Source organism: Periplaneta americana, chromosome 4 (assembly GCF_040183065.1).
Source record: "Periplaneta americana isolate PAMFEO1 chromosome 4, P.americana_PAMFEO1_priV1, whole genome shotgun sequence".
NCBI lineage: Eukaryota > Metazoa > Arthropoda > Insecta > Blattodea > Blattidae > Periplaneta > Periplaneta americana.
This window is the reverse complement of record NC_091120.1, coordinates 109,599,517-109,624,685: the sequence shown is the minus strand read 5'-3', so window position 1 is coordinate 109,624,685 and position 25,169 is coordinate 109,599,517. Positions and strand designations below refer to the sequence as shown.

The window sequence follows — 25,169 nt, the reverse complement described above, 5'->3', positions numbered from 1 at the left end:
AGATCCAGGAAAGTCATTCAGAGCCTATGTCGCTCCCCAGGACACAATGCCGAATAATTTGTCGTTGACCACAAGATGATCATCGGAGTCTTTTCTCTCTGTTCTTCGGGTGTGCAGATTATGTTGAAAGCCATTCCACCGTAATTAGATTAAACTGGTCACATTTTTTTAAACGAAGACAACTTGAACTACGATGCAAGACACCAATCACATTTTGTTCCTCAGACATGGTGATTATGATGATTTACAGTAAAAGTTGAGACAGGCAAACACATAGTCCTATACTAACCCATTAACACAAGTTCATAATGGTTCGTCTGCACTTATGGTACTATGTAAATAGCACGACAGCTGAAAAAATATAAATGCATACAGTTCCTATGTAGACCGGTCCCGTCGGCTTAATGACGGTAGCGCACATGCGCCAAGTTGCCGTTCAGATATGACACCATTCACCGAACTTCTTAGACACACCATGTATGTAGGAGCAGTGAAAGACATGACTGTAGCAACCGATACTTCAGACTTGTGCAGCTGTTGTAACTGGAATTATTTGTATTCAATCATCTTGAAATTCATATCGTTTTTTACGGAATTTTAAAGATATCTATGTAATTGATCTTTAAAATTTAATATAATGTTTCCAGACAACATCAAATTTTGTTTCTACAAATTGCATCTCACCCTCATACATCTCCATCCCTTCTACCTTTCCTTTTACTTTTTCAATACTGGAAAGTTTCCACATGGGTGGAAGACGTGAGCTCTTCTTGGTGCCCTGTAACCCATTTTAGTGAATGTGCTTTGGGACGTTCTTGAAGTAGGCCTATACACAAATTTACGAACGATTTTAAGGCACTTTTCGCTTGGAGTTGGAACTTTTCTAAACGTAAAAACATGCGCCCCAAGTGTAGCTATTCATACAATATGCCATAAAATCTTTTCACAAAAAAGTGAATTTGGGACGTTTTTGAACTTACAAGTTTAACTTCTTTCTGTTACATCATTATTATGTTTCTACATTTTCAAATTTTATACAACCGAAAGCAGTTTTTGGAAACGTAAAGACAGAGTTCTCTAAAATAGAAAATTATAAAATATTATCCGTTAACGATTATAAAATGCTTGATAATTAGTGCTTCTTGCAAAAGTCTAATTAAATGTTTGTTGTTCACCCTGATAAATGTTTAGAATTCATAGATATTCCATAGAATTTCTCTTTGAAAAATAGTAACCCTACAGTAAATTAAGGCACAAAAACAAAATATATTATTTTTCAAACTTTATTTTACAATATTAAATATGTAACTATGATGGTTTTCGGATATAATACTTAGATAAAGCACATTTCTTGTGTTATAAAATCTGTTAGAGTAGCAGCGTTGTAGATACTAGGTTTCTTTTTTCAAATTTCGGCTTCCCCTTCAAAATTCTTTAATGATCCTTCATATGGAACGTCGGAAATCTGTATTAGACAAGTGGTCAAGAGCCTTGAATCTCACATAGACATTTACTCTTAGCCCCAGTTTCTTTCGCAAGGATGCGTTTTTGACTACCTTCTAAATATTACTCTATATATTTCCCACATTCCTTCATCAATATTAATCAATTCACGCATTCATTCCCGGTAGAAACGTTGCAGGAGATCCAGGAAAGTCATTCAGAGCCTATGTCGCTCCCCAGGACACAATGCCGAATAATTTGTCGTTGACCACAAGATGATCATCGGAGTCTTTTCTCTCTGTTCTTCGGGTGTGCAGATTATGTTGAAAGCCATTCCACCGTAATTAGATTAAACTGGTCACATTTTTTTAAACGAAGACAACTTGAACTACGATGCAAGACACCAATCACATTTTGTTCCTCAGACATGGTGATTATGATGATTTACAGTAAAAGTTGAGACAGGCAAACACATAGTCCTATACTAACCCATTAACACAAGTTCATAATGGTTCGTCTGCACTTATGGTACTATGTAAATAGCACGACAGCTGAAAAAATATAAATGCATACAGTTCCTATGTAGACCGGTCCCGTCGGCTTAATGACGGTAGCGCGGAGCGCCTGTCCCGAGGAAGCTAGTGGATTAGCGGTGGAGTGGGACAGGTATGCATATGCAAGCGTGCACGAACCTTGTCCTTGCGCCGGGGGAGTTTGCAGTGGGACCGGTATTCGTTGTGTACTCATTATTATAATGGTAATTACCTATTGAGAATATTACGGCAGTTTCAATAATTCTTTAGGAGGAATTCATTGTGATATTTTTCACAACCTTAATTTTTTGTCTTCACTCATACTTAATTTCACAATATTTTATTGTTTCAGAAAGTTGAAATCCTTACTATAGTTCGGATCAGCTTGCTTAATACCCTAAATATGAAATCTAACCTTTTTCCTATTACTATATATGCTAGTGGATTATAGTTATTTTATAGATGTTAAGTTGAATTTTCTTATATCATTTTTGTTTCGAATTTCGAGTACTGACAAATACAATACTGACAGTTATTTTCTAACTGTTATGTTGGCAGTATTAAGTTTGGTTTGCAGTAAAATAACTGATGAAATGGAAGTAACTAAGCTTTTAAAATTTGAACATAATTAATAATTAATTAGTAATACCGGTATCAATATAAATATCAATACATGGCGTGACGTGGAAGAGAAGGCATGATGGTCTTAACACCACCAGAATAAATAATTGTATTATTATTATCATCATTATTATTATTATTATTATTATTATTATTATTATTATTATTATTATTATTATTATTCAGTTGTGTTGCGTTGTGGTTCCAATTCAATGCTATATTCAGGTAAGTGTAATTAAATATAGACCTACTTGGTATGAAACGTGCACGTGGCTAATGAACAGAAATATATCTCTTAGTGTTCAGATAGTAGTGACTTAGGAGTATGCATTTTAAGTAGGATATAGAAATAAAAGTGGCACTCTGTTTGCGGAATTCGCATTAATCATTTCACGTGATCAAACAAAAAGTATTTTTAGGTTAGCTACATCTCGTGAATCGTAAACTGTTTAGTCAAAACAATGAAATTCATGTTGTCTGACAAAATATATTTTAATATTATATCAAGAGAGCAAATAGCATGGCGTGGCTACTAATTACCATCATAATGTGCAAGAGGTCCAGGAGGAAAATATTATACTCTTTGGTGATCTATAGTATTAGTTGGCAACACTAGACGGTCAAATTAGCTTTTTAGGAACTACTCTTACGTGATCCTCACTGTAGTCGATAAATTTTTATCATCAGTTCATGATTATGAGTGTAAGAAAGACAAACTGTTCGTTACCTTTTTGGATAAATGGATGTTACCAAGTTCACCGCCTATAATACTGTCAAGACGGAAAGAACATCTGAGTTGAGGAATATAGAACTAAATAATAATTAGTAAATAATAATTATTCTGATCACATTACTGTGCAGCCTAAGGCCTCATGACCTTATCTCTACCAGGGTAAATAAATCAATATTAAATACCAAAATGCTAAGTAAATGTAAATTCTGCAGTTTTAAAGCATCTGAACAATAATGATGGTTATTTGCAATATCTGATAACATTTGCATAGCCTATATGAATTGAAATATTCAGCGAAACTGCATGCAATGATGAGTCTAGGAAGAGAAAGCAAAACACATTGTATAGCCTATTATTATGATGTACTGAAGTACATATGATATTTCCGTGCAGAAATTCTGCGTCATCATATGATGGATGAGTGGAACAGAGAAAAATTCTCTCTGGCACCGGGATTCGAACAAGGATTTTCAGCTCTACATGCTGACGCCCTATTCACTAAGCCACATCGGATTCCCATCTCGATGTCGGATTGAATCCTCTCAGTTTGAGTTCCGCCTCTTGGGTCCCCTCTAGTCGTCTATCCTCATTCAGTGCGTCATATATGTATGACAGTGGCAAAATGTCCATACTTGTGCAGAGGTGCACTCGTTATGAGTGACTAAGTGGCTGGGATCCAACATCGGGATGGGAATCCCGTATGACTTAGTGGATAGAGCGTTAGCACGTAGAGCTGAAAACCCGGGTTCAAATCCCGGTGCCGGAGAGAATTTTTCTCTGTTCCACTCATCTTTCATCATACGTATGATGACGCAGAATTTCTGCACGGAAATATCATATGTACTTCGGTACATCATAATAATATATGATATGCGAAAAATAATCACTTAGTGATTTAAGACAGCGCTTATTCCGTCGGATCCCGGTCACTTAGTCACTCATAACGAGTGCACCTCTGCACATATTGTGTGGACATTGTGCCACTGTCATACATCTATGTCGCAGTGCATGAGCGTAGGCTACTAGAGGAAACCCAAGGAGGTGTAACTTATACTGAGAGGATTCAATCCGACATCGGGATGGGAATCCGGGATGGCTTAGTGGATAGAGCGTATGCACGTAGAGCTGAAAACTCGGGTTCAAATCCCGGTGCCGGAGAGAATTTTTCTCTGTTCCACTCATCCTTCATCAAAACATATTGCACTTCTAATCACCGGAAAATACCGAAATACCTTGCAAAAGACATTACCCAGTTCTAATGACTGAAAAATGATTTTCAAAATACTTCTCCGAGGTTAGTAGCAGGAAGCGAAGCATGTTGTAGTTCTAATGACTGGAAAATCCTTTGCAAAATACATCTTCTAAGGCTTGTAACACATCCCCATCACATTCTGAACACTCAGCTCAATTTCAAAACACACACTGTTTTCGACACAATCATGAACACACCCAACTACAACTACAACAGGAAACCAGAAGATAACGCGGAATGTCCACTAGACTTTGGATAATGAAGCACAGGACTTGGAAACTAGTCAAGCAGGTATATATCAAATATTAACACGGTAAAGAAGTTTGCTATTTATTCAGTTAATGGATTCGTCAATAAACAGAACTTTCGCTATTGGGCTCCGCATAATCCTCGTTAGCTACACCAGCGTCCTCTACACAGGAACAAAGCTGTCGTATGGTGCGCTGTGTCATCATCTGGTGTCATGAATCCTTACTTTTTTCAGAATGATGATGGAGGCGCAATCACTGTCAATTCTGTTCCGTACATTGCCATGATGGAATCCTTTATTGTACACGACTGCAGAATTTTACATAAATCACCTGGTTTCAGCAAGACGGTGCAACATCACACTCAGCACGAATATTGGTGGCAGCTGTATGACCGTTGTTTGCAAACCGTTTGATTTCCAAAAACGTGATATTTGATGACCACCAAAATCCCCAGATCTAACAGCGTGCGATTTCTTCTTGTGAGGTCAGATTAAGAGTAAGGTAGTTGACCTGCTATGACATAAGAACTGAAAGCGAAGATCAGAGAAGATATAGCCGAAATACCTGTTTAAATTAACGTCGAGTAATCCAAAATGTTGGTAAGACTGCAGGAATGTCTGCGCTGAGATGGTGGTCACATATTTTTAGTACGTTATTTTACGACGCTGTATCAACATCTCAGATTATTTAGCGTCTGAATGAGATGAAGGTGATAATGTTAGTAAAATGAGTCCGGGGCCCAGCACCAATAGTTACCCAACATTTGCTAATATTGGTTTGAGGGGAAAACACGAATAAACCTCAACCAGGTAACTTGCCCCAACCGGGATTCGAACCTGGGCCACTTGGTTTCGCGGCCAGACGTGCTAACCGTTACTCCATAGCTGTTGATTGGTCACCTATTGGATGTTATCTTCAAGACAAAATTATCGAGATGAACTACATCAATGGCATACACTGTACTATTAATAGACATGAATAATATGTATTTAAAGTATTTATTCTCTTCCTTAAGTCTCCATACAAAATATGTATAAGGACACAGTACATAAGTTATTCGTAGACATCAAAAGGGCATATGACTCGGTTAAGAGAGAAGATTTATATAACATTCTTATCGAATATATGTGAAAAGAACGATAAAGAATTCAAATTTATTTTGTTTAGAAATGTCGAGGGTAATATCTGCATTAACAAAATCAGCTGCATCCACGTGACCTATGCATGCTTGAACTAATTCAAAATTTTATTTCTTTGCGTCGAACCTCGAAACCATTGATAGATCCTTGTACAGAAACATGAATTTAACATTTCTTCCAAGTATTAGAAGAATCCGTGTCGAATTACAGATTTTATTGAAAAGTGCTCTAAATTATTTACTGTACGGAAAATAGGAAGATAGAGTCGAATTCTTTCCATTATATCGCTTTAAGGAATATTGCTCTAAACCTCAATTTTTAAATTGTAGTTTTAAATACCATTTTCACTTTTTGTTTTGTGATGTAATTTTTGGAGCCTTTTTGTTACAATAATACCCTGTTGTACTGTATAGGCCTAGATTATGTAGAATTACTTCGGATGTTAAACATTTGAAATACTGTTGCTACAGTCTTCAGCTAAAACAACAATGTACCTTCGGATGTAATAGGGTTCCCCATATGTTGTATATACAATAAATAATAATAATAATAATAATAATAATAATAATAATAATAATAATAGTAATAATAATAATAAGACACATATTGTTAAAAAAATCAAGCTAATCGACCAATCTCAGAGACAAGAATAGAAGAGTGTGAACAGCAAAGGCTGTAAGTGCACAACACAAAATTTCCAGGACAGACATTTCTCTCCATCCAAATAACTGGTGCCAACTGTGACTGAATAGAATTAATTAGATACTACTTCTACTTCGAATTTCAGTGCAGGTAATCGGACTTCGCACATATAACCTGTGTTGAGAACTTAAAAGTAACAAAAAATGGTTCTTACAACCATTGTTGTTTACACTCTAAAATAGATTTCAACTGGAATCCTACAGTGAGTTTACGGAAACCAAGATTTTTTTTTTATTCGTGTTGTATTTTCTGACGAGGAAACTTTTCATTTACTTCGAAAAGAGGCTCTCAAAACTATCGTACATCAATGGAACGTATTTGGGATAGACGTATGTATGATGTGGTCTTATGCAGAATAACATATCAATAATGAACCATTCTTTTCATTGTTCCTACTGTCACAGCACCTTCGTACTTAAACATGCTTGAAAAATACTAATTTCTACATATTTTACACAAACAGCCCAACATAATCTTGTATGTATAACAGATGAAGAACGATTTCCTGGAACATTATTGTGCGTACAATACTGGGCAACATTTCACTCTTCACTGAACCGCTGTATTGAACGTGACAGTTTAATTCATGGCCTCCTTGTTCTTTTGACATTACTTCTTAAATATTTTCTTTGGGGCTATGTGAATGCCTATTTCAACAAGGTGACTGTTTTGAGTAACTTACGTGACGGCATTATGGAATAAATAGCAACTATGACGCCAAATATGCTACATAGAATCTGAACTAAAATTGAGTATCGTTTGGATACTGTCCTTAATACAGAGAGTGATAATGTAGAAACCTAGTACTGATTGATTTAGTGAAATTGAATTATACTCCCTTAAAAGAGAGTGAAAAAATTCTCCCACACTTCACATTTTCTTTTGAGAGGCGTTGAAATAAGGGACGTTCCAGAGAGCCTATATGAAACTACAATTATTATTTAGGGTGTAACATTTTACAGTATCTTTAGTGTCATAAAATGTAAATGTAATGTAGTATCATATAATAAACGCTACCTGTCAAGTGTGCAAAATCTGGTAGTAATATTTAATGACGAGAATAATGGTTCAGAGTTCGAAAATGTGATAGGAAGATAGGTACCGTGACTTAGATTATTTTACTTGACAATCGTTAGGTAAAGTCGCAATTTGATTTCGAAATGAAGGCCTCTTCAACAGTAAATAAAAGAATGATAATGATCAATGAAGTAGTTCTCAGTAAGATGAACATAAGTTATATCAGTGAAGAATATACGTTGTTCTTAATCATCTTTTATCTTCGTTTCAATATGTATTAAAGAATATTGTGACCTAGATTTTATACTTGAAATATCTGAGATCATAAACTTACTTCTTATCTCGTTCCACTTTAAAGGTTAACCTCCTCAATTTGTAGATTAAGAGTAAATAGATAGCAAGTTATGAATATAGGCACTACTTAGTCATAAACATTTTCTGAATCTAAAGTAACCTAAGTTTCATTTAATTGCAAATAAGAATATCGAGTAATATGTCTGTTTTAAATGATAACTTTAGGCATGCATATTTTTATGCTTAGTATTATATTTTATTAATTATATACATGAGCTTATAAACATTAATATTGGTTCGTTTCCTGTTCACTACTTAATTAGGCTACAAGGATTGGTTTTCTTAAGTTTCATTAAGTTTTCATCGAGTCAAACTCTACCCTAAAAATTAAAACACAGGTATATACTGCAAAAACTAGATTAAACTTAGGAAACCAGCTGCCAGTGCAGTCTTGAAGATGGAAGAAAGTGCTTAATAATTGCATAAAATCTGCATTTCATTATCCGTTATATTATGCTTTTCGTGTACACATGCTTCACAGGGCTATTCGTGGTTCTTCTACGTTATCATATTGGATTTATAATAACCAGCTCGTTCAACAGTCTGTAGTAAAAATACTGATAAGCTACATTGTGACTTGCAAGTTACTGATCTCTCTATTAAGTAATATTCTATCCTTGGAAGCGCGGTTAGAAAAGTACGAGTATATGTATACCTACTTATGAAATATATTTATTTTAGGATATTAATTACCAATTTACACATTTTAAGTAATTTCCTTTCCTTCGGTAGTTACGAACGTATTGTCTTTCAGGTTGTGGTTAGATATGTAGACATATGTAGCTTGACTCGAACACAACTTCAGATGATATATGATTAAGATGTGACTAGGAAATAGTTTAAATGTTCACCTAAATTCGTGTGACAACTCACATAATTTAAATTACTACTCGTAATATGGTTGATAGTGATTTCGCTATTGATATAGATATGTAAATTATTAAATGTTGGAGAAATTTGTTTTCTACAGGATTTTAAATTGCATGAAATTCAATTAAGAAACTTGTGTGGAAGTAATAAAACCAAATAATTCCTGTAATCACAAACAAGTTTCAGTGATTTGTTAGTTTAACTTTGCCATATTTTTATCTAAATTCACTTCAGACATCTGAAAAAATGCCGAAATTAAAATTAATTAATTAATTTGAATAGAATTCTCATTTTTAAGTCAATGTATATGAGCGGTGTGTCAATAAATGATGCGAGTTTTTATTTGCAGTCAGGTTTTAATGGAATTATTTATATATCATAATTTTCATAAAAAGAAAATGTCGGTATAATATCAATGATTAGCCCATTGAGAGTCATGGTACCAGGGAACTTCTCAAAACATATCACAATTATTTTATTATTTAACAATCAAACGACATCTCATGTAAAATTTAAGGAGTAGTAAGATATTCGTATAAATATAATGAAATTCTCTGAATGCAAGCATGGGTCTACAAAGCCCGTATATCTGCCAGCGGATTGAGAGTAGGCCTACTTTCACGCCATTAGGATACGTCTGGGCAACTAGAAGAAATAATTAAAATTTTGTTTGTTTTGATGTACTTACGCATGCGGGCAATTCTTTTGTGCCAAGAAATTTAAGGCATCATTGCCGTGATCCATGACGTAGTAGTATGTCATTAAATATTCTATGCGTATTACAAGAATTAAATTCGTATTTCAATCATATTTAGGTATATTTGTAGTTTATTTTTTGTTTATTTTATAAAATATAAATAAACTGAAATCATACTACACTATCTACCAAAAAGTAATTGGGCACTGTTTTTGCCCCTTTAGAACCTCGTGGTACCACCTCTTGTTGCTATAACAGCAGCCACCCCGTCAGGCATGTTCTCCACTAGTTTGTGTAGGATATCCACTGGAATGCGTCGCCATTCCTCTTGCAATATGGCACTCAGTTGGACAATGGAAGTTGGCCGAATTTCCCAAAAGCTCAATCGCCGGTCCAATTCGTCTCAAAGGTGCTCAATGTGATTGAGAACAGGACTCTGTGCAGGCCAGTCCAACCGGTGAACATTATTGCCTGCATACCATTGCATAGTAGCCACCGGAACATGGCATCTAGAATGTAAAATCCTGGGTGCCCAATTACTTTTTGGTAGATAGTGTACTAATATAAACTTCATTTGATGTATTGCACACAAAACATAATTTGTTTTCTAAAATTAAAGTAAATTATATGACTTCAAACACAAATTGCATTATATAGATATATCTGTGTAATTAAAACGCTGCATGTGTGGTTCAAGCACTAGCGTCTGGTCTTCTATCCAAGTGGCCCGGGTTCACTTCCCGGGCCACGTGTGATGAACTTTGTGGTGAACAAAGCAGACTTTACAAAGAATTTTGTCCATCGCTGTAGAGTAACGGTTAGCACGACTGGTCGTAAAACGAAAGGGCCCGGGTTCAATTTCTATTTGGGACAAGTTACCTGATTGTGGTTTTTTCAGCTTCTTTTTCAACCCATTGAGAGGAAATGTTGGGTAACTTTCGGCGCTGGACCCTGGACTCATTTCGCTGACATTTTCATCATCATTTCACTCAGACGGTAGATAACCATAGCAGTTGCTAAAGCGTCGTAAAATAAAAGAATTAGAAAAGTGGGATTTTCTTCGAAGTTCTTCAGTTTCCCTGACAATCGTACTAACACAATCCACCTCTCACTCATTTCATCTCACATCTGCAATGATTAAAAATAGTCTAGGGTAAAGGCTTCTGGGTTGTATGTGTTTCCGATGCTCATATAGGAAGAGTTATGGCTTATCATAAATTATCGCGAGGATGGATGTCTATGAAGGCTGAGGCAAGATGGCTACCTGTCAAAATCGGATTCATGATTGTCGCGAAGATATGTGAAAAGTTCAAAAGCAGAAAATAGTTGTGCGGCCTTTTTTTATTTTAAACTACTTGTCAAGAATTGAGGATATAATTTTAAACATATGAGTATAATTCTGGAAGAATGAAGAACGTTATGCATCTGTGTAGTCATCTCACTTGTTGGGTTAACCTTACGTAAATGTTTAATGAAAAGTGTAAACAATTAGTCTCAGGATATCTTTTTTGTTGATATCAACTTCATTTATATATTTCCTGTTTGTTTTATGCAACACTTCTTGTGCCGGATCACTATATATACCTTAGATTTTAAGTGGCGACATTAATATTTTAGTACTTCTTCAAGATAGGTACTAGTAGCCTGTTCTTTATATATTCTCTCATCCGGTTTTTACACTTCCCATGTCTCGACGTTTATTTGACAGTCTCATTATTAGGCTTTTTTTCCTAGGATTGGTAATTCATCCAAAAGAGATTTAATTTATTCATAATTCTCAGATATTACCGTACATTATTTTAGTAAAATACTATGTTTAATTTAAGTTATTCACAACTAAATTGCGTCATAGATAAGGAATATGAACAAGATCTGACTAGTAGTTTCAAACAAATCCTTGTGCTTTCACAGATAAAGATAGGCTACTAGATTACCCAGGTCTACATTTTCGGTTACTACAATGCTGAAAACTTGTACTCTCCCAAGATGTTAAATATTTTTGCGCTATTTATTGGTAATGGAATAAAAATGTCGAAAGTGTATTGTCTATATAAAAACACAGTATGTAGTAGCACGACTAAGACACCATCATTACGCCTTTTTTACTGTTGATAATGTTACAATCGTGTCTGCCTTCAAGCGCCTTCAATGCGAAAGTTTTTCATTTCATGTTTAAAGGAATGAAAATACATTATCTTTCTTATCTTTTAGGATTAAAACATTTAATGTAATTTAATAAACAATTATCTAATCTATAGTTTGAAGGAATTGGAATTACTGTTCTGCATCATTATTGGTAATTTGCATCCATTTAAGTGTAAAGAAGTATACATTCATGATATCAAGTAGCACGGAATTCCTGTGGATGATCAGCGCACTAACGTTTTTCGTATTCATAAACCAGTGTTAGCGATATGTTATTATCAGACATCGGATTCTAGGGCAAATGCCTATTTTGTTTCTTTAGGAGAAAAGTAAAAATAATTATTAATATTTGTGTTTCATGGAAATTGAAAGGTATTCAAAGAGTTTTATAGTGCCCTAAAATGCCCTAAAACGGTTATTAGAGCCTAATTTGTTAATATTCGCCTAAAAATGCCTAACTCACTGTAAAGTTTCGCATTTTACTCTTACTTTTTATAATTTATACATGCATTCACTGCGAAATTTAAGGCATTTAAAAAGTGGAAAGTTTGCTTCACACCGGCCATGAAACCATTGATAAAGGAAACAAAATGTTTTGAATCTCACGACACTCGCAATAGATTTCACCGAATTTAACATGTTTGGAGGCATAAATGCCGACAAAGAACCAACCTTAGTTTTGAAGCAGGCAACAATCACAACATGTGCTGCTACCGATTCAGAGATATACTATACTATAAAAATGACTGTTTTCGGTCTGAAACCGATTAGCTGTACTGCCCTTCAGATTGTCATGAAATCACAATTTTTGGAGAAAGAGTGTTTTTGAAATATTTATGAAAAGTCGTAAAACTGCGAATTAGTAGGGTAAACCGTTACAAAATATTTAAAAGAATGGCCCTCCTAGTGTTAACACTACCAGGAAATGCAACAATAAGTGGAACTTTGTATTTTTGTCCAATTGAATCTCAATAACAACGGTTCATTTGAATGCTCTTTAACAGTTGCTCTTTCCCTCACCTTATTTGTGTTGAGAAGTTTTGAGCGGTAGGACGTTTTCCTGTGAAGTTTAACGCGATAATGCCGAAAAATATAAGCGCAAAATCTACATTGATCCGGCAATGGCTAACAGAATATTCAGAATTCACTTATGATGGAAAAATAATATTCTGCAAGATTTGTAGCAAACAGGTATGTAACAATAGTTGAAATATATAAATTCTATTAATTTTAATGAGTAGGCCTATAATATTTATACATTGACTGAGCTATCCTGAGGTATAATTCTTTTTAAGACCACTACACTTTAACCTTTTAAATTCCGATAGTTAAAGTATTTGCAGGTCATTAAAATTTTGATTGTTCGAACCCACTAACTTTGTGATAGAAATACGACAATACAACAATTAGGATTTTATTTTAATTCAGTTTACTTTACATTTTTAGATTTCGCAAGAAAAGAAGTGCCACCTAAAGCAGCATGTGCAAGGAGCGGCTCATAAGGCTAAAGCTCAGCAGAAAAATCAACTGCAACAAACTTTACTAACACAGCCTACTTCATCCAATCTCAGCAGCAATTTCTATGCTGATTTAACCAGAGCGTTTGTTGCTGCTAACATTCCCTGGAATGCAATTGAAAATCCGGTTTTAAGACAGTTTTTACAAAAATACTGCAAACAAAATATCCTATCTGAGTCGACCTTAAGAAAAAATTACTTAAAATATACAATGAAACTTTAGCTTCCATTCGGGAGGATATAGGTGATTCTTACATATGGGTCTCTGTGGATGAAACCTCAGATCCTATGAATAGGTATATAGCAAATATGGTAGTAGGAAAACTTAGTCCTGATGGACCTTCGATTCCACACCTCGTATGTGTTAAGGAACTTTCGAACGTGAATAGCCAAGCCATTGCTTATTTTGTAAATAAAGGCCTACAGTCTTTATACTCAGGTAATATAGACGATTCTAAAGTTCTGTTGTTTTGTACTGACGCTGCCTCATACATGGTTGCTGCAGCTCCACTTCTTAAAACATTTTATCCTAACCTCACCCATGTAACCTGTCTAGCACATGGCCTTCACAGGGTTTCTGAAACAATCCGAAATGAATTTCCTCTTGTCAATTCGTTTATTTCTAACACAAAAAAATGTTTTTGTAAAGCCCCATCCAGGATTTCAATATTCAGAGAGAACTTTCCAGATATCCCACTCCCACCTCAGCCGGTTGTTACACGATGGGGAACCTGGATTCAGTCAGTGGTGTATTATTCTAAGTATTTTAAAGAAGTGGTCACAGTTATTGATAAATTACCTGAAACTGATAGTGCAGCGTGTATGAAAGCAGTGAAAGATTGTCTGAATGACTCACGAGTGAAAAACGATATTGCCTACATAACATCAAACTTTTCTTTCATACCTGCAAGCATTGAACAATTAGAACGTGAAAAACAATCTCTTTGTAGCCAAATAGCAATAGTAAAGGAAGCTCAAGTGAACATATGTTCTGCTTTGGGCGAAACTGGGAAAAAAGTTAAAAATAAGTGGGACAACGTATTAAATAAGAATGTAGGATTTTCATTGTTGGAAAAAGTATCAAGAGTGATATCGGGGGAAAGTGTAAATGTTTCAGTAAGTATTGATGTTTCTATTGTACCTAATTTAAAATTTGCGCCTCTCACATCAGTTTCGGTTGAAAGAAGTTTTTCTGCTTTCAAAATGGTTCTCAGTGACAAAAGGCAAAGGTTAACTGTGGAGAATTTAGAAAAAATTCTGGTGGTGTACTGTGCAGATAATTATAATAAAGTCTGAGCATGGAACTGAATTTCAATAACTTAAAATGGGTAATCTTGATATCAATAATCATTATTTCATTAGTTTCAATATATTAAATTTGTGCAGCTCTGTTTATAAATATAATATAGTATTATTTTTTAATGTTTAAAGATACTTTTTTGTGCGTATTTTAGTGTATAACTAACAATTTCAGTGAAAGAAATAAGTATGATACCTTGATGTGCCTAAAATGCCTATTTTCATTAAAATAGAGCCTAATTTTACAAATTTTGAACTTATTTTAGGCGCCTAAAACTGCAATTTTTAGTGCCTAAAAATCCGATGTATAGTTATTATATGAATCCTGTACAAGTAACCAGTCGATAGTCGGAGCTACTTTAGCACGCTCGTAGCGCGGGCTATAGAAATGTCTATGAATAGCACTTCGATTTTAAGTCACGCACATTGTTGTTCTAATAAAGTTTCTTTTGAAAACAGTCTGGAACTTTTTTAACACAAGACGGTATTTATTTAAACACAATTAAAATAAACACACCCAAATTATGAAAATTCCCAAATTTGCCAGTTTAAATTACACAATATTCTTCTATTTAAAGTAGTATATCCAACTTTCCCTAGGGAGTCTACCTGTGTATCAGCACAACAACAATTGACGACGTTAATCTTGCTGATTCATACATTCTATGTATCCCTGGTACCTCATATAATTTTATTTTCTACTGTTAGGTTGAAACATGCCATTTGTAGTTACCGTTGTACTTCTATATTACGTTTATGCTGTGTTAATTTATATTTCGCTAAAGATTTTAGAAGTCGTATATGAGTCATTCCACATCAAATCGCACAAAATTATACACATTTTGACCTTCATATTTCTGATTGCGGTTATATTTTTTTACCAACTCTATGTGTCTATTAAACCAACAAGTGTATTTTATTCCCTCCTAACTCCAACGTTTTTAAAATATTACATTTTAAAATTCGTTAAAAATGTCTCACTATGCAACATTTATAGCGTCATATTTCTGAGGATATTGATGTTTTTTTTTTTTTTAAAGAAACGCATTTGAAAGATTAAAGTACTGTCTTTTGTTAAATATTTACTAACTAATTTTAATATAATTATTAGAAATATTTTTTTTTTATTATTCAATATTTCAAAGTTAGATATGAATGTGAAATAGCCGTATTAAAATATAAAAAAATGCCTACTAGGTATAGTGAAGCATTCTCAATAATTTCAGAAAAAAATCACGATGTGTAGCGATCGGTGCAGCAGCAGTGGACGGGAAGCGTTGAAGCGCGCTGGGAGGTTTATCGGCGCTGGAGGACCGAGCGAACGTTGCAGCATTACACTCAGTACGGCTCAAATCACTCGAGGAAACACTGCTAATTTACTTATTATGTTATCTTCAAATATTTGTACATTATGATTTTTAAACGTTTGTTTTCATTCACACTACACTTCAAAATTTCATTCGCCTATCTTCTTTCTCGAAAGAAAATTGTTTTACTAAATATTCAGTTTTTGACAACGAAATGAAAGAATGTAATTTTAATGCACCAGCTATTGGTTTCAGATTGTGATATCTGGCCTGCAAATTTTCAGTGTGGTTTTTGTGCTTATTCAATGGACAAAATATAAATGACACGTTAGAAATATTTTTTGTGACCAATCAAATAGTTTTTTTTTGGTGTTGTTATAGGATCTTGTATAGGCTGGCTCTCGTGACAAGTCTTTTAACAGTTCTTCCAATGTCATACATGGACCTTTACCATGCGACGTTGCAAAGAAGTGTCATTCAGCGCTAATTCCATAATCGTCTTCATGTAAGCAATTAATTTTAAAATTCTTTTTGTTTTTGTGTTGTGAACTTGATCAATCGGAAGAGTAGATGATTTTTTCATATCGTTGAATACTTGCTTTAAGAAATTGATTGATTCGGATTGAAAAAACTGAAAGGAATCGGTGTCATGTTTCATGTTTCTGAGATGACTACAATACTTTTGTGACGAATTTCTGTATCTTCTTTGAAATATGCTACGAAAGGATGTATTGTGGCTTGGCATTTGTTCCAACGCACACCTTGTACTGCATCTTATATTACAACTGAATAATTTTCAGAAAAGTCTGCAATAACCATGTAATTTTCAGGTTGTACATTTCTTTGCATTCCGCAAAAAATTAAATAAGGCTGACATTTGAAGGGATGACAATGCATCTTCTACATACATTAAGAACTTTACTTGCTAAGGAGCTTTTTACTTTTTGAAAATTTTCACGGTGGTATCGTTTTTGTTGCAGTTTTCTTTTCTTGATAGGGGATTCTATTGATATCAAACTCTTGTTTAATTCCTCAATATTACTGATTTCTAGCGCTATATCCATAGAACTGCTAGAAGAAGAACTGGGAAATCACTTTCTCTGTCCGCACTTTCATTTGATTCATGTTTATTAATATCACAAGAACTACCGGCTTCGCATAAAATTTCACCTGACATATCCGGAACGAATCACATATTCGTACATTCAAAGACTCCTAAATTGAGCTTTATCAATAAATCGCGACTTACGCGACTTAGTGTATTTTTCTTTTTAAAAGCGTGATTAGGAAGGTCATATGGAATTAAACACTTGTTATACACTACGCGATCTTTACCACCACTCATGTAGTATAGAAGTCACTTCACTCCATGAAATTCGAACCCTGACTGATTATTTTTCTCTTCTATATTTTGTCTCCTGCCATCTGTTTACTGCCATAAAGTTTACTGCCTTAAGCAACCTTGCTATCGTTAAACACTTGGCTATATTACAGTATAAACATACAGCATTCGTAAGGGCTTCCCCTCTTAGCTGAGCTGACAATAATAAAATAACTTTAGATATTTACTGTTCCTTAAGGTATTAATCATTTGATGAATGAATCCATTTGTTTGGAGTGTGGCGACATCAGTTATTATATGCAACGGGGGATTTCGTAAAACTTTCCGCGGGAATTTCTAGCCTACGGCTGCAAGCAGTTCAGTAGCTGGGAATCGCGAGAGCGTGCATGTCTCCGGAAAATAAATTGTTACAAATGTATGTGTGCAGATCCCACATTTCTAAATTCAGTAGTTTACAGATAATACATCAGGGAACAAGCCTATATTTTTTTTTTCAGATTTTTAACTTGGCTATTTAATAAAGTAATTTTGCTTTGAAAATTAAATGATTAAAAAATTAGGCCAAATTTTTTAATTTACTTGTGATAGGCCTGAAGTAAGAAAAAGTGTTGTATTTATCCTTTCAAATGCGACAAACCGGAAATCTGAAGTATATGTAGACACAGAGTTCCAAGTGAGTTTATGTTACAGTGCGCGCATAATTTGCGTAATTTCAAATAGTCATAACTACACAAATAATTAATAATTGTGAAAATAAAACAATACGGGTCTACTTATTTGATGTCTGGAAATCATGAAAAAATTTTGACCATTTACGAGAAGGTCGTGTTTTATTGCTGTGCGATTTGACGTGGAATGGCTCATATGATACTTGAAGGCGTTGATACTGGGTTAATTCCCAAGTCTGTGACACATAGATCAATATGGGAACTGCCATGGCCTTCTTAATCTTGGACTGCAATTTTCTCAGGAGGAAGAAAACACAAAATAATAAAACCAATGGAGTTTCCGTTAGTTCGGTACAAGATTCCTTCAAATTACATAGACATAGGCCTAATTTATGGCAAGAAATAATAAGGTAAATTTGGTAATATTGTAATACTAATAATATTATGATAGTGTTTTTTTTAGAATTATTTTCAAAATTTTACTGAGTGAGAGAAGAGCTGGTTTTGTGCAGAAACTTGTCCATGAATGTTACTTTAATACGTTCACGTAAAAAACCGAACTTCCTTTCGCTCAGTAAAATTGTAAAAGAATTCTAAAAAAAACTATCATGATATTATTTCTATCACAATATTACCAACCTTCACCCTACAATATTTAAAAATGTTGCCAACTGCAAGCCTACCAAATAATATCGATCTCGTTGATCTAGTTGTGACCTCCGTGAGTTCAAGCTCGGTCAAGGACGATGTTTTAAAAAAGAAACAAAAATTCTTAGCACAACTGTCTATTGGTGGGATGTAAAAGAAGGAAGTATTCATTTGCCATTTCTCCCCACTTTCAGTTTCTACGTTTACTACATTCTGCAATCAAAAGAATTAAATAATACATCAATATTGTGCTAATACTAATAATACTAATAATAATAATAATAATAATAATAATAATAATAATAATAATAATAATAATAATAATAATAATGAACTAATATAACACCAGGGAAACCGAAGCTACATTCAACAAATTGAGCAGCTAATAGGCTATAATTGTTACAAAAGAATTATTTCAGTTGAGATGTAAGGGTTGCTATTTATACAATTATTTTTCAAGTGTAGGAAGAAAATTGTATGATATAAGAAATTAGGAATTTTACTGGTCTCATAATATACCCTTCTTAGTCCTGAGAGTATAATATACTATACCATACTTCATACATAATTATGATATATGATGTATATGCAGAGACCCGAAGTACAGTATAATATACCTACATTTATGTCCTAATTGTAACCTGCAGAAAATTTTCAGCATTTTTCCCTCATGTCAGTGACTTTTATTTAAGTGTAGAATTATATTCAACTTTAAAAATAAAACAACTGTCTCATGGCTCATGAGCATATAGGATGGAAGTGATATAACCTTGCATATTGAAAGCAAAGGTAGGGTACATATAAACGGTTAGAAAAGTTATAATTCATTTTGTGATTAAATATGCGATTAATTAGAAAATTAAGTTAGAAGTTTCACTAGTCTGGCAACATCGCGTTAACACACTTCTCTTTCTTCTCGCAATACAGATTAAATAAGTTAACGAATTCAGGTCTGACTGCCTTAGTGAGCTACCTCCCATTTCCCTTTCTGGCTACAATGTTGTACGCTGGTTGCATTGGCCAAACGCCGAAAACCGTCTTTTTTTTTTTTTCTGAGAACACTATGGACTTTCTACCAATTCAGTATCAAAACTTTTTGTTACATACAGCATGATCTATTGATTCTGAAAGTCTGCAGGATTATTTCATTTCCACCCTCCACACCGATCTATATACTGAGTGCTTAAAAATTATGTGTTACTGTAAAATAAATAAACATTTAGGACAATTTCAAGATTTAAATATAGTATCGCATTTAATTAACGCCAGTTTGTTCTGTAATGAAGTCCTTGAGAGTAGCAATATTAGCGTAGACTTTAGGTTGGAACCTCTCGCCACATCCTAAACCCCAGGATATAATGCCGACCAGTTTTCCGTTGACGGTGAGGGGACCGCCAGAATCTGCTCCGCAGGCATCCTTCCCTCCTTCTTCCTCGCCGGCGCAGATCATATTGCCAGTTACGTTACCAAAAAAGTCATAATCTTGGACACATTCAGCATGATCCACAATGTGCACAGAGATGACTTGGAGCTCAAATGGAACTGAACCGCCGGGAAATGTGCTTCCCCAGCCACTGACCACTCCAGTTTCTCCAGTTGAAGGCTCGGAGGAAGTGAGACTGATGGGCTGGACTCCGACACCGAAGCTGAAGGGCGTGGAAACCTTTAAATAAAGGATGGGAATATTAAATATTCTGGATGTAGGCTGAGAATTATTGAAAAGTTTATTGTGCCTTTAAAACTGTTCAACAGATCATATTGATTGTATTGAAAACCTGACTTAAGACGTGAGATTGGTATGAAATTGCACAAACTTTTCTTTGCATATTTTATTAAAAAATGTAAACATTGTGTTATCACGCTATCACATCAATTGAACATTTATGGTTCAAACATACATAAAATTTGTCTTAATAGCTAAGAACATATCAGTTATTTAGTTTTATAAAATCTGTAGTGTAGGTATCTTCTGAATGTAACGTATCGTACTTGTCAACAATAAGTGGTTGTCATCCACTGTGATACTAGTACTCTTAATCAGGGTGCTAATTAACGGGAGGGGGATGGGGGATTTTCCCCTTTTGGAAAGTTATCTCCCTCTCATAAATTAATATTAACAACCCTGCCAGAGACAACTTCTAACCCCCTCACAAAATATAGCGATTTCTTTTAATATGAGTATAGGCTATGTACTTTATGAAGTATAAAGTATGCAACAAAAAATAATATTAATGTATTATCAACACCAGCAAGCTAACAACAATCAATAACTTAGGAATTACAAATCTGATCTTAAGCCTGCTCATGGATGTAATAATAATAATAATAATAATAATAATAATAATAATAATAATAATAATAATAATAATAATAATAGGTTATGTTATTATTATTATTATTATTATTATTATTATTATTATTATTATTATTATTATTATTATTATTATCAAGATTCAAGACAAGCAACTCAGTGCGACCAAGCGTTGAGCCGTATCGAATGGGGGTAATAATAATAATTTTATATATGGTACTCTCTGTCCAGAATTCTATCCCCTCCTCATCAGAAATCTTAATGAGCACCCTGCTCCTTATTACAGACAAAAATTTGCCGAAAAGTGTCGCCTTCTTTTTTTAATCAAATGCGATAAATCGCATCAATCTCATATAATTAAATGACCTAGCAATAATGATAAATATCTTACTGAAACTTATTTTGCTCTTTATATTTTTTATTCGGGCGGCCGGGTAGCTCAGTTGGTAGAGCAGCTGGCTACGGACTGGAAGGTCCGGGGTTCGATCCCAGGTGGTGACAGGATTTTTCTCGTTGCCAAACTTTCAGAACGGCCCCGAGGTTCACTCAGCCTCCTATAAAATTGAGTACCGCGTCTTTCCCGGGGGTTAAAGGCGGTCAGAGCGTGTGCCGACCACACCACCTCATTCTAGTGCCGAGGTCATGGAAAGCATGGGGCTCTACCTCCATGCCCCCCAAGTGCCTTCATGGCATGTGATGGGGATACCTTTACCTTTTACCTTTTACATGTTTTATTCTGATAACTTCAACTTACACTAAAAGTGGATGCCGAAAGACTAAGTGTACGAAACATGACATTTAAAGGTTAACATAGATAATTTGAAAATTACATAAAACAGTAAAGATGAAGGGTATATAAAAATAAATGCACGTTAAATACATTTTGAAAGTACATTATACAGTAAAGAGTAATAAGTAAGAACTAAAATTTATGAAATCATGTTAGGCAAGAATGAATTAAAACTAAATATAGTAGTAGCCCAGTCAAGTTTAGTAGGGCTTACCGAGAAGAGAAGATTGAAGATTAATTAGATATGTGTAAATGATTTTTCATTGTTGAAGACATCCGAAAAACTATGCAACTATCATGTACACGTCAAGAGCAAGGACTGCTTTGAACAAGGAGTGGCAAGAGATACGAGATCTGAGGGGAGTTTTATGCAACTGATACCATGGTTAATAGAAACTGGACAGGATCCAATCAGGAAGAAGCGCGATCACTTGACTATGGTTATCACCATAAATTCTAAAAAAAGAGATATTTCCATAATCCAAGTGAAAGTTGTGTGTGTGAACTATGTGGGGAAATGTGTGAAAGGTACCATTATGATAAATGCTTAAAACCAATGACGGCCGCTCTTTATGTGCTGCAGTACTGCAGCACACAGTTAATTTTCAGTCCCTAGCATAATCTTATTTAAAATTTCTTTCTTTCATTCGTGTTACGCGAAGAATTATTGGGAACTGCTATTGTCTATAGCTTGTGCGTCGTCTGCAAGTCCCAGTCGGTAATGTGTGCTGACTTCCTTATCGCAATGAACTTCTGTGAAATGCAGCGAAGCTTGCACATGCACAGAGAACTTACATTCGCTTGTTGTATGACATAATCTATGATTCCCATTATAAACAGTGTGAATTGCAAGGGAAAGCAGCGAGTTGAAATGACTCTTTCGCATTGGCGTTTTATAAAATCTATAACCAATCAGGAATGAGTGACTATTTGTATACATGGGTTGCAATCTACAAACAACGCGGACGTCACGACATCTCTAAGTCCTCCTTCAACCTTCCGAAAAAAAAAAAAAAAACAGATGACCTGAATGCACCAGAATGCTATTCGAATTCAAAATTTTTGTTGCTGGTTGCAGACATGGAGGGGTTAAACTTCAAAGTAACTGGCAGTAGTGTTTTCAACTGGGCAGAAATTCCGTCAGTTCCGTCAAAACTGACAGAATTTCAATGTAACGGACGGGAAAAGAATAGCTTTGACGGGTGACGGATTTTCAGGCGGAAATTACGATTTACATCGTCTTTTGACTTTTTTAGCTTCTGTCATTTTTAATTGTTTAATTTTTGAGGGAACGTAGACCAGACCAGCACATCAACTGCAGAATTAGAGGCAGATGATGTGGCTGAATTATTATTATTATTTTAATCAGGATTGATAAGGAAGTTGCGTTAATATTTGCTTTCATTTGTGTATAGATATATTGAAGGGGTGTTATTATTATTATTTTTTTTAATTTTAACGGATTCCGACGGATTTCCTTGTGTTAGACTGACTGGGATACAATTTATGTTTTGGGAATACTGATTGACAGATTCTGCAGCATGAACTTCACACTGTTTCACTAGTAAGTAGATCAACCAAATTTTAACGACTTTTTTAAAGTAAATTTTCCATATTGTAGCACACTCTCATTTTCAGCCACGAGCCGCCACTGCTTAAAACGCATAAAAACTTTAAGTGAATACAGCAAGGAAAAGAGTTAAACCCTTATACTATATTCAAGCATATTCATGCGCTTTATCTCCTATATATAAACTATTTCTAAGGATAGTCAATAAACTTTTAAGGGCAGATAAATATAGCTATTGAATTAATAAATGCATTTGTCAGCCCGAGATTCTGCAGAATGTTACAATGGTTCTGGGTATTGCTCCAATCATTAGACCAGAGCAGGGGTTAAGCCTATCTCTGAGCACGCTCACGCTCACAGAGAAACCAGAGCTGCGGCCAGGTGAATAGAAATGATAAACAACGTAGAGGTTCAGTGACGTGCCATTCACAATGAGTGCAAATGAACATAAATACCACATTTAATTTTCTGTTTATAAGAAATATAAATGTAGCTTACGCATTGCACGCCACTGATTGATTCCTATGTCCACGATGAAGACAATTGCGGGAGTAGAAGGAGACCATTATGTAAAGATCGCTCAAGCTACCGCATAAATCCCCCAGGTCTGCATTAGACCAAATTACTTCTATGAATAATAGATTATATTTGTCTAAGAAGTATGGACTTGTGGGTTTGCAGATTACGAATGTGTTATTATGGACGGCAATGGCTGGTTTTCGGATCCCTCGGTTATTATTGTGGGGTCAGTTATGTAACCTGCAGATGTATTTGGTGGACTTGCTGAATCATTTCAGTAAAGAATTATTCACGCGTGACATACTACTTCTTCGCATGCTTATATTGACTTTCCTTCATACTTACCTTAACAACAGCTATATCACAATCCATTGTATGGGAATTGTAATTTGGGTGTTGAATAAGCACTGATGCTGCATGTACGCTTCCTCCGCTGCCTCTGATACTACTTCCCGCACGGAATGAAATTGAGTCAACAGAAACACTGAAACACAAGAGAAACCAGTGGCGAAGAGTTCTATAATAATTAACTCTTGATGTCCCAATGTCACCTACAGGTGACGCTCCCTAACAAGCTGTCCAAAATTAGCAGTAAATATATTTAAACAAATCGCCGTCGACAATGCCTTATTAGACATCTGGTAACTGAATTTCAACCATTTTTGGCAACTAGTTCGTAAATCTGCAGCAGTAGAGAAGAAAACATGAGCGTGAATGCAGAAGAATCTCAATTTTGTGCGCACTTCACATAATGGCTTGTGAAAATAGTACTAATAGTTAAGTAGTTTTATTTTTGTTTCCATATATACATTACTAAATTATTGATATTGTATATGCAATTTTCAAAAACAAGAAAAAACGGTGCATATGGTGTATATAGGGACTACAAAGTGACATGTCACTCCAGGTGACATTGGTCAGATACATTAAACGTCCGATCTCATTATGTTAGTATAGTTATGTTACTTATTTTTCTTCTATAGTCTGACTGTGTATGAAATACTGGAGGTGATGGACGAAGATACAGTTGGAGCTTCGTCTGTTATTGATATTACCATATTTTCACCGGCTGATGGACCAGTTATCGATTAGGAAAGTGGTGACGAAACAACCAGTGACATCAACCATCTTCCTGGAAGAATACTCAGACCTACATTTGAAGTCAACGTTACTTCTGCCAATGACGTACTAATAGATAATGATGAAGGAAGTAACCCGAAACTACCAACAATTGACTAGATAACAATGTCCAATTCTTATATTGAGGAAATAAACACTGAAGTTTCAACAGACAAGAGCAAACTACCGAATTCAGATATGAATATACATGGAAGAAATAATTATTATCTACGAAAGAACACAGAACATTTCTCGCGATGAAAGGCAATCTATTTCTAGTATTAGACTTCAGCAGAGAAAAAAAATTAATCTACTTCTAATA

General features: G+C 34.8%; 1 protein-coding gene across 1 annotated transcript in view; it reads right to left on the bottom strand.

The window, feature by feature from the left end:
• Positions 1-15,037: 15,037 nt before the first annotated feature.
• The window catches only part of LOC138698943 (transmembrane protease serine 9-like), a 69,788-nt gene continuing 59,656 nt past the window's right edge, over positions 15,038-25,169 (bottom strand). Inside the window, exons 9-10 of the mRNA XM_069825140.1 lie at positions 24,074-24,212; positions 15,038-20,201 (exon numbers count right to left, since the gene is read on the bottom strand). Coding sequence (XP_069681241.1) covers positions 19,794-20,201; positions 24,074-24,212 — 547 coding nt within the window. The 3' untranslated portion in view covers positions 15,038-19,793. The remainder of the gene's footprint in view (positions 20,202-24,073; positions 24,213-25,169) is intronic.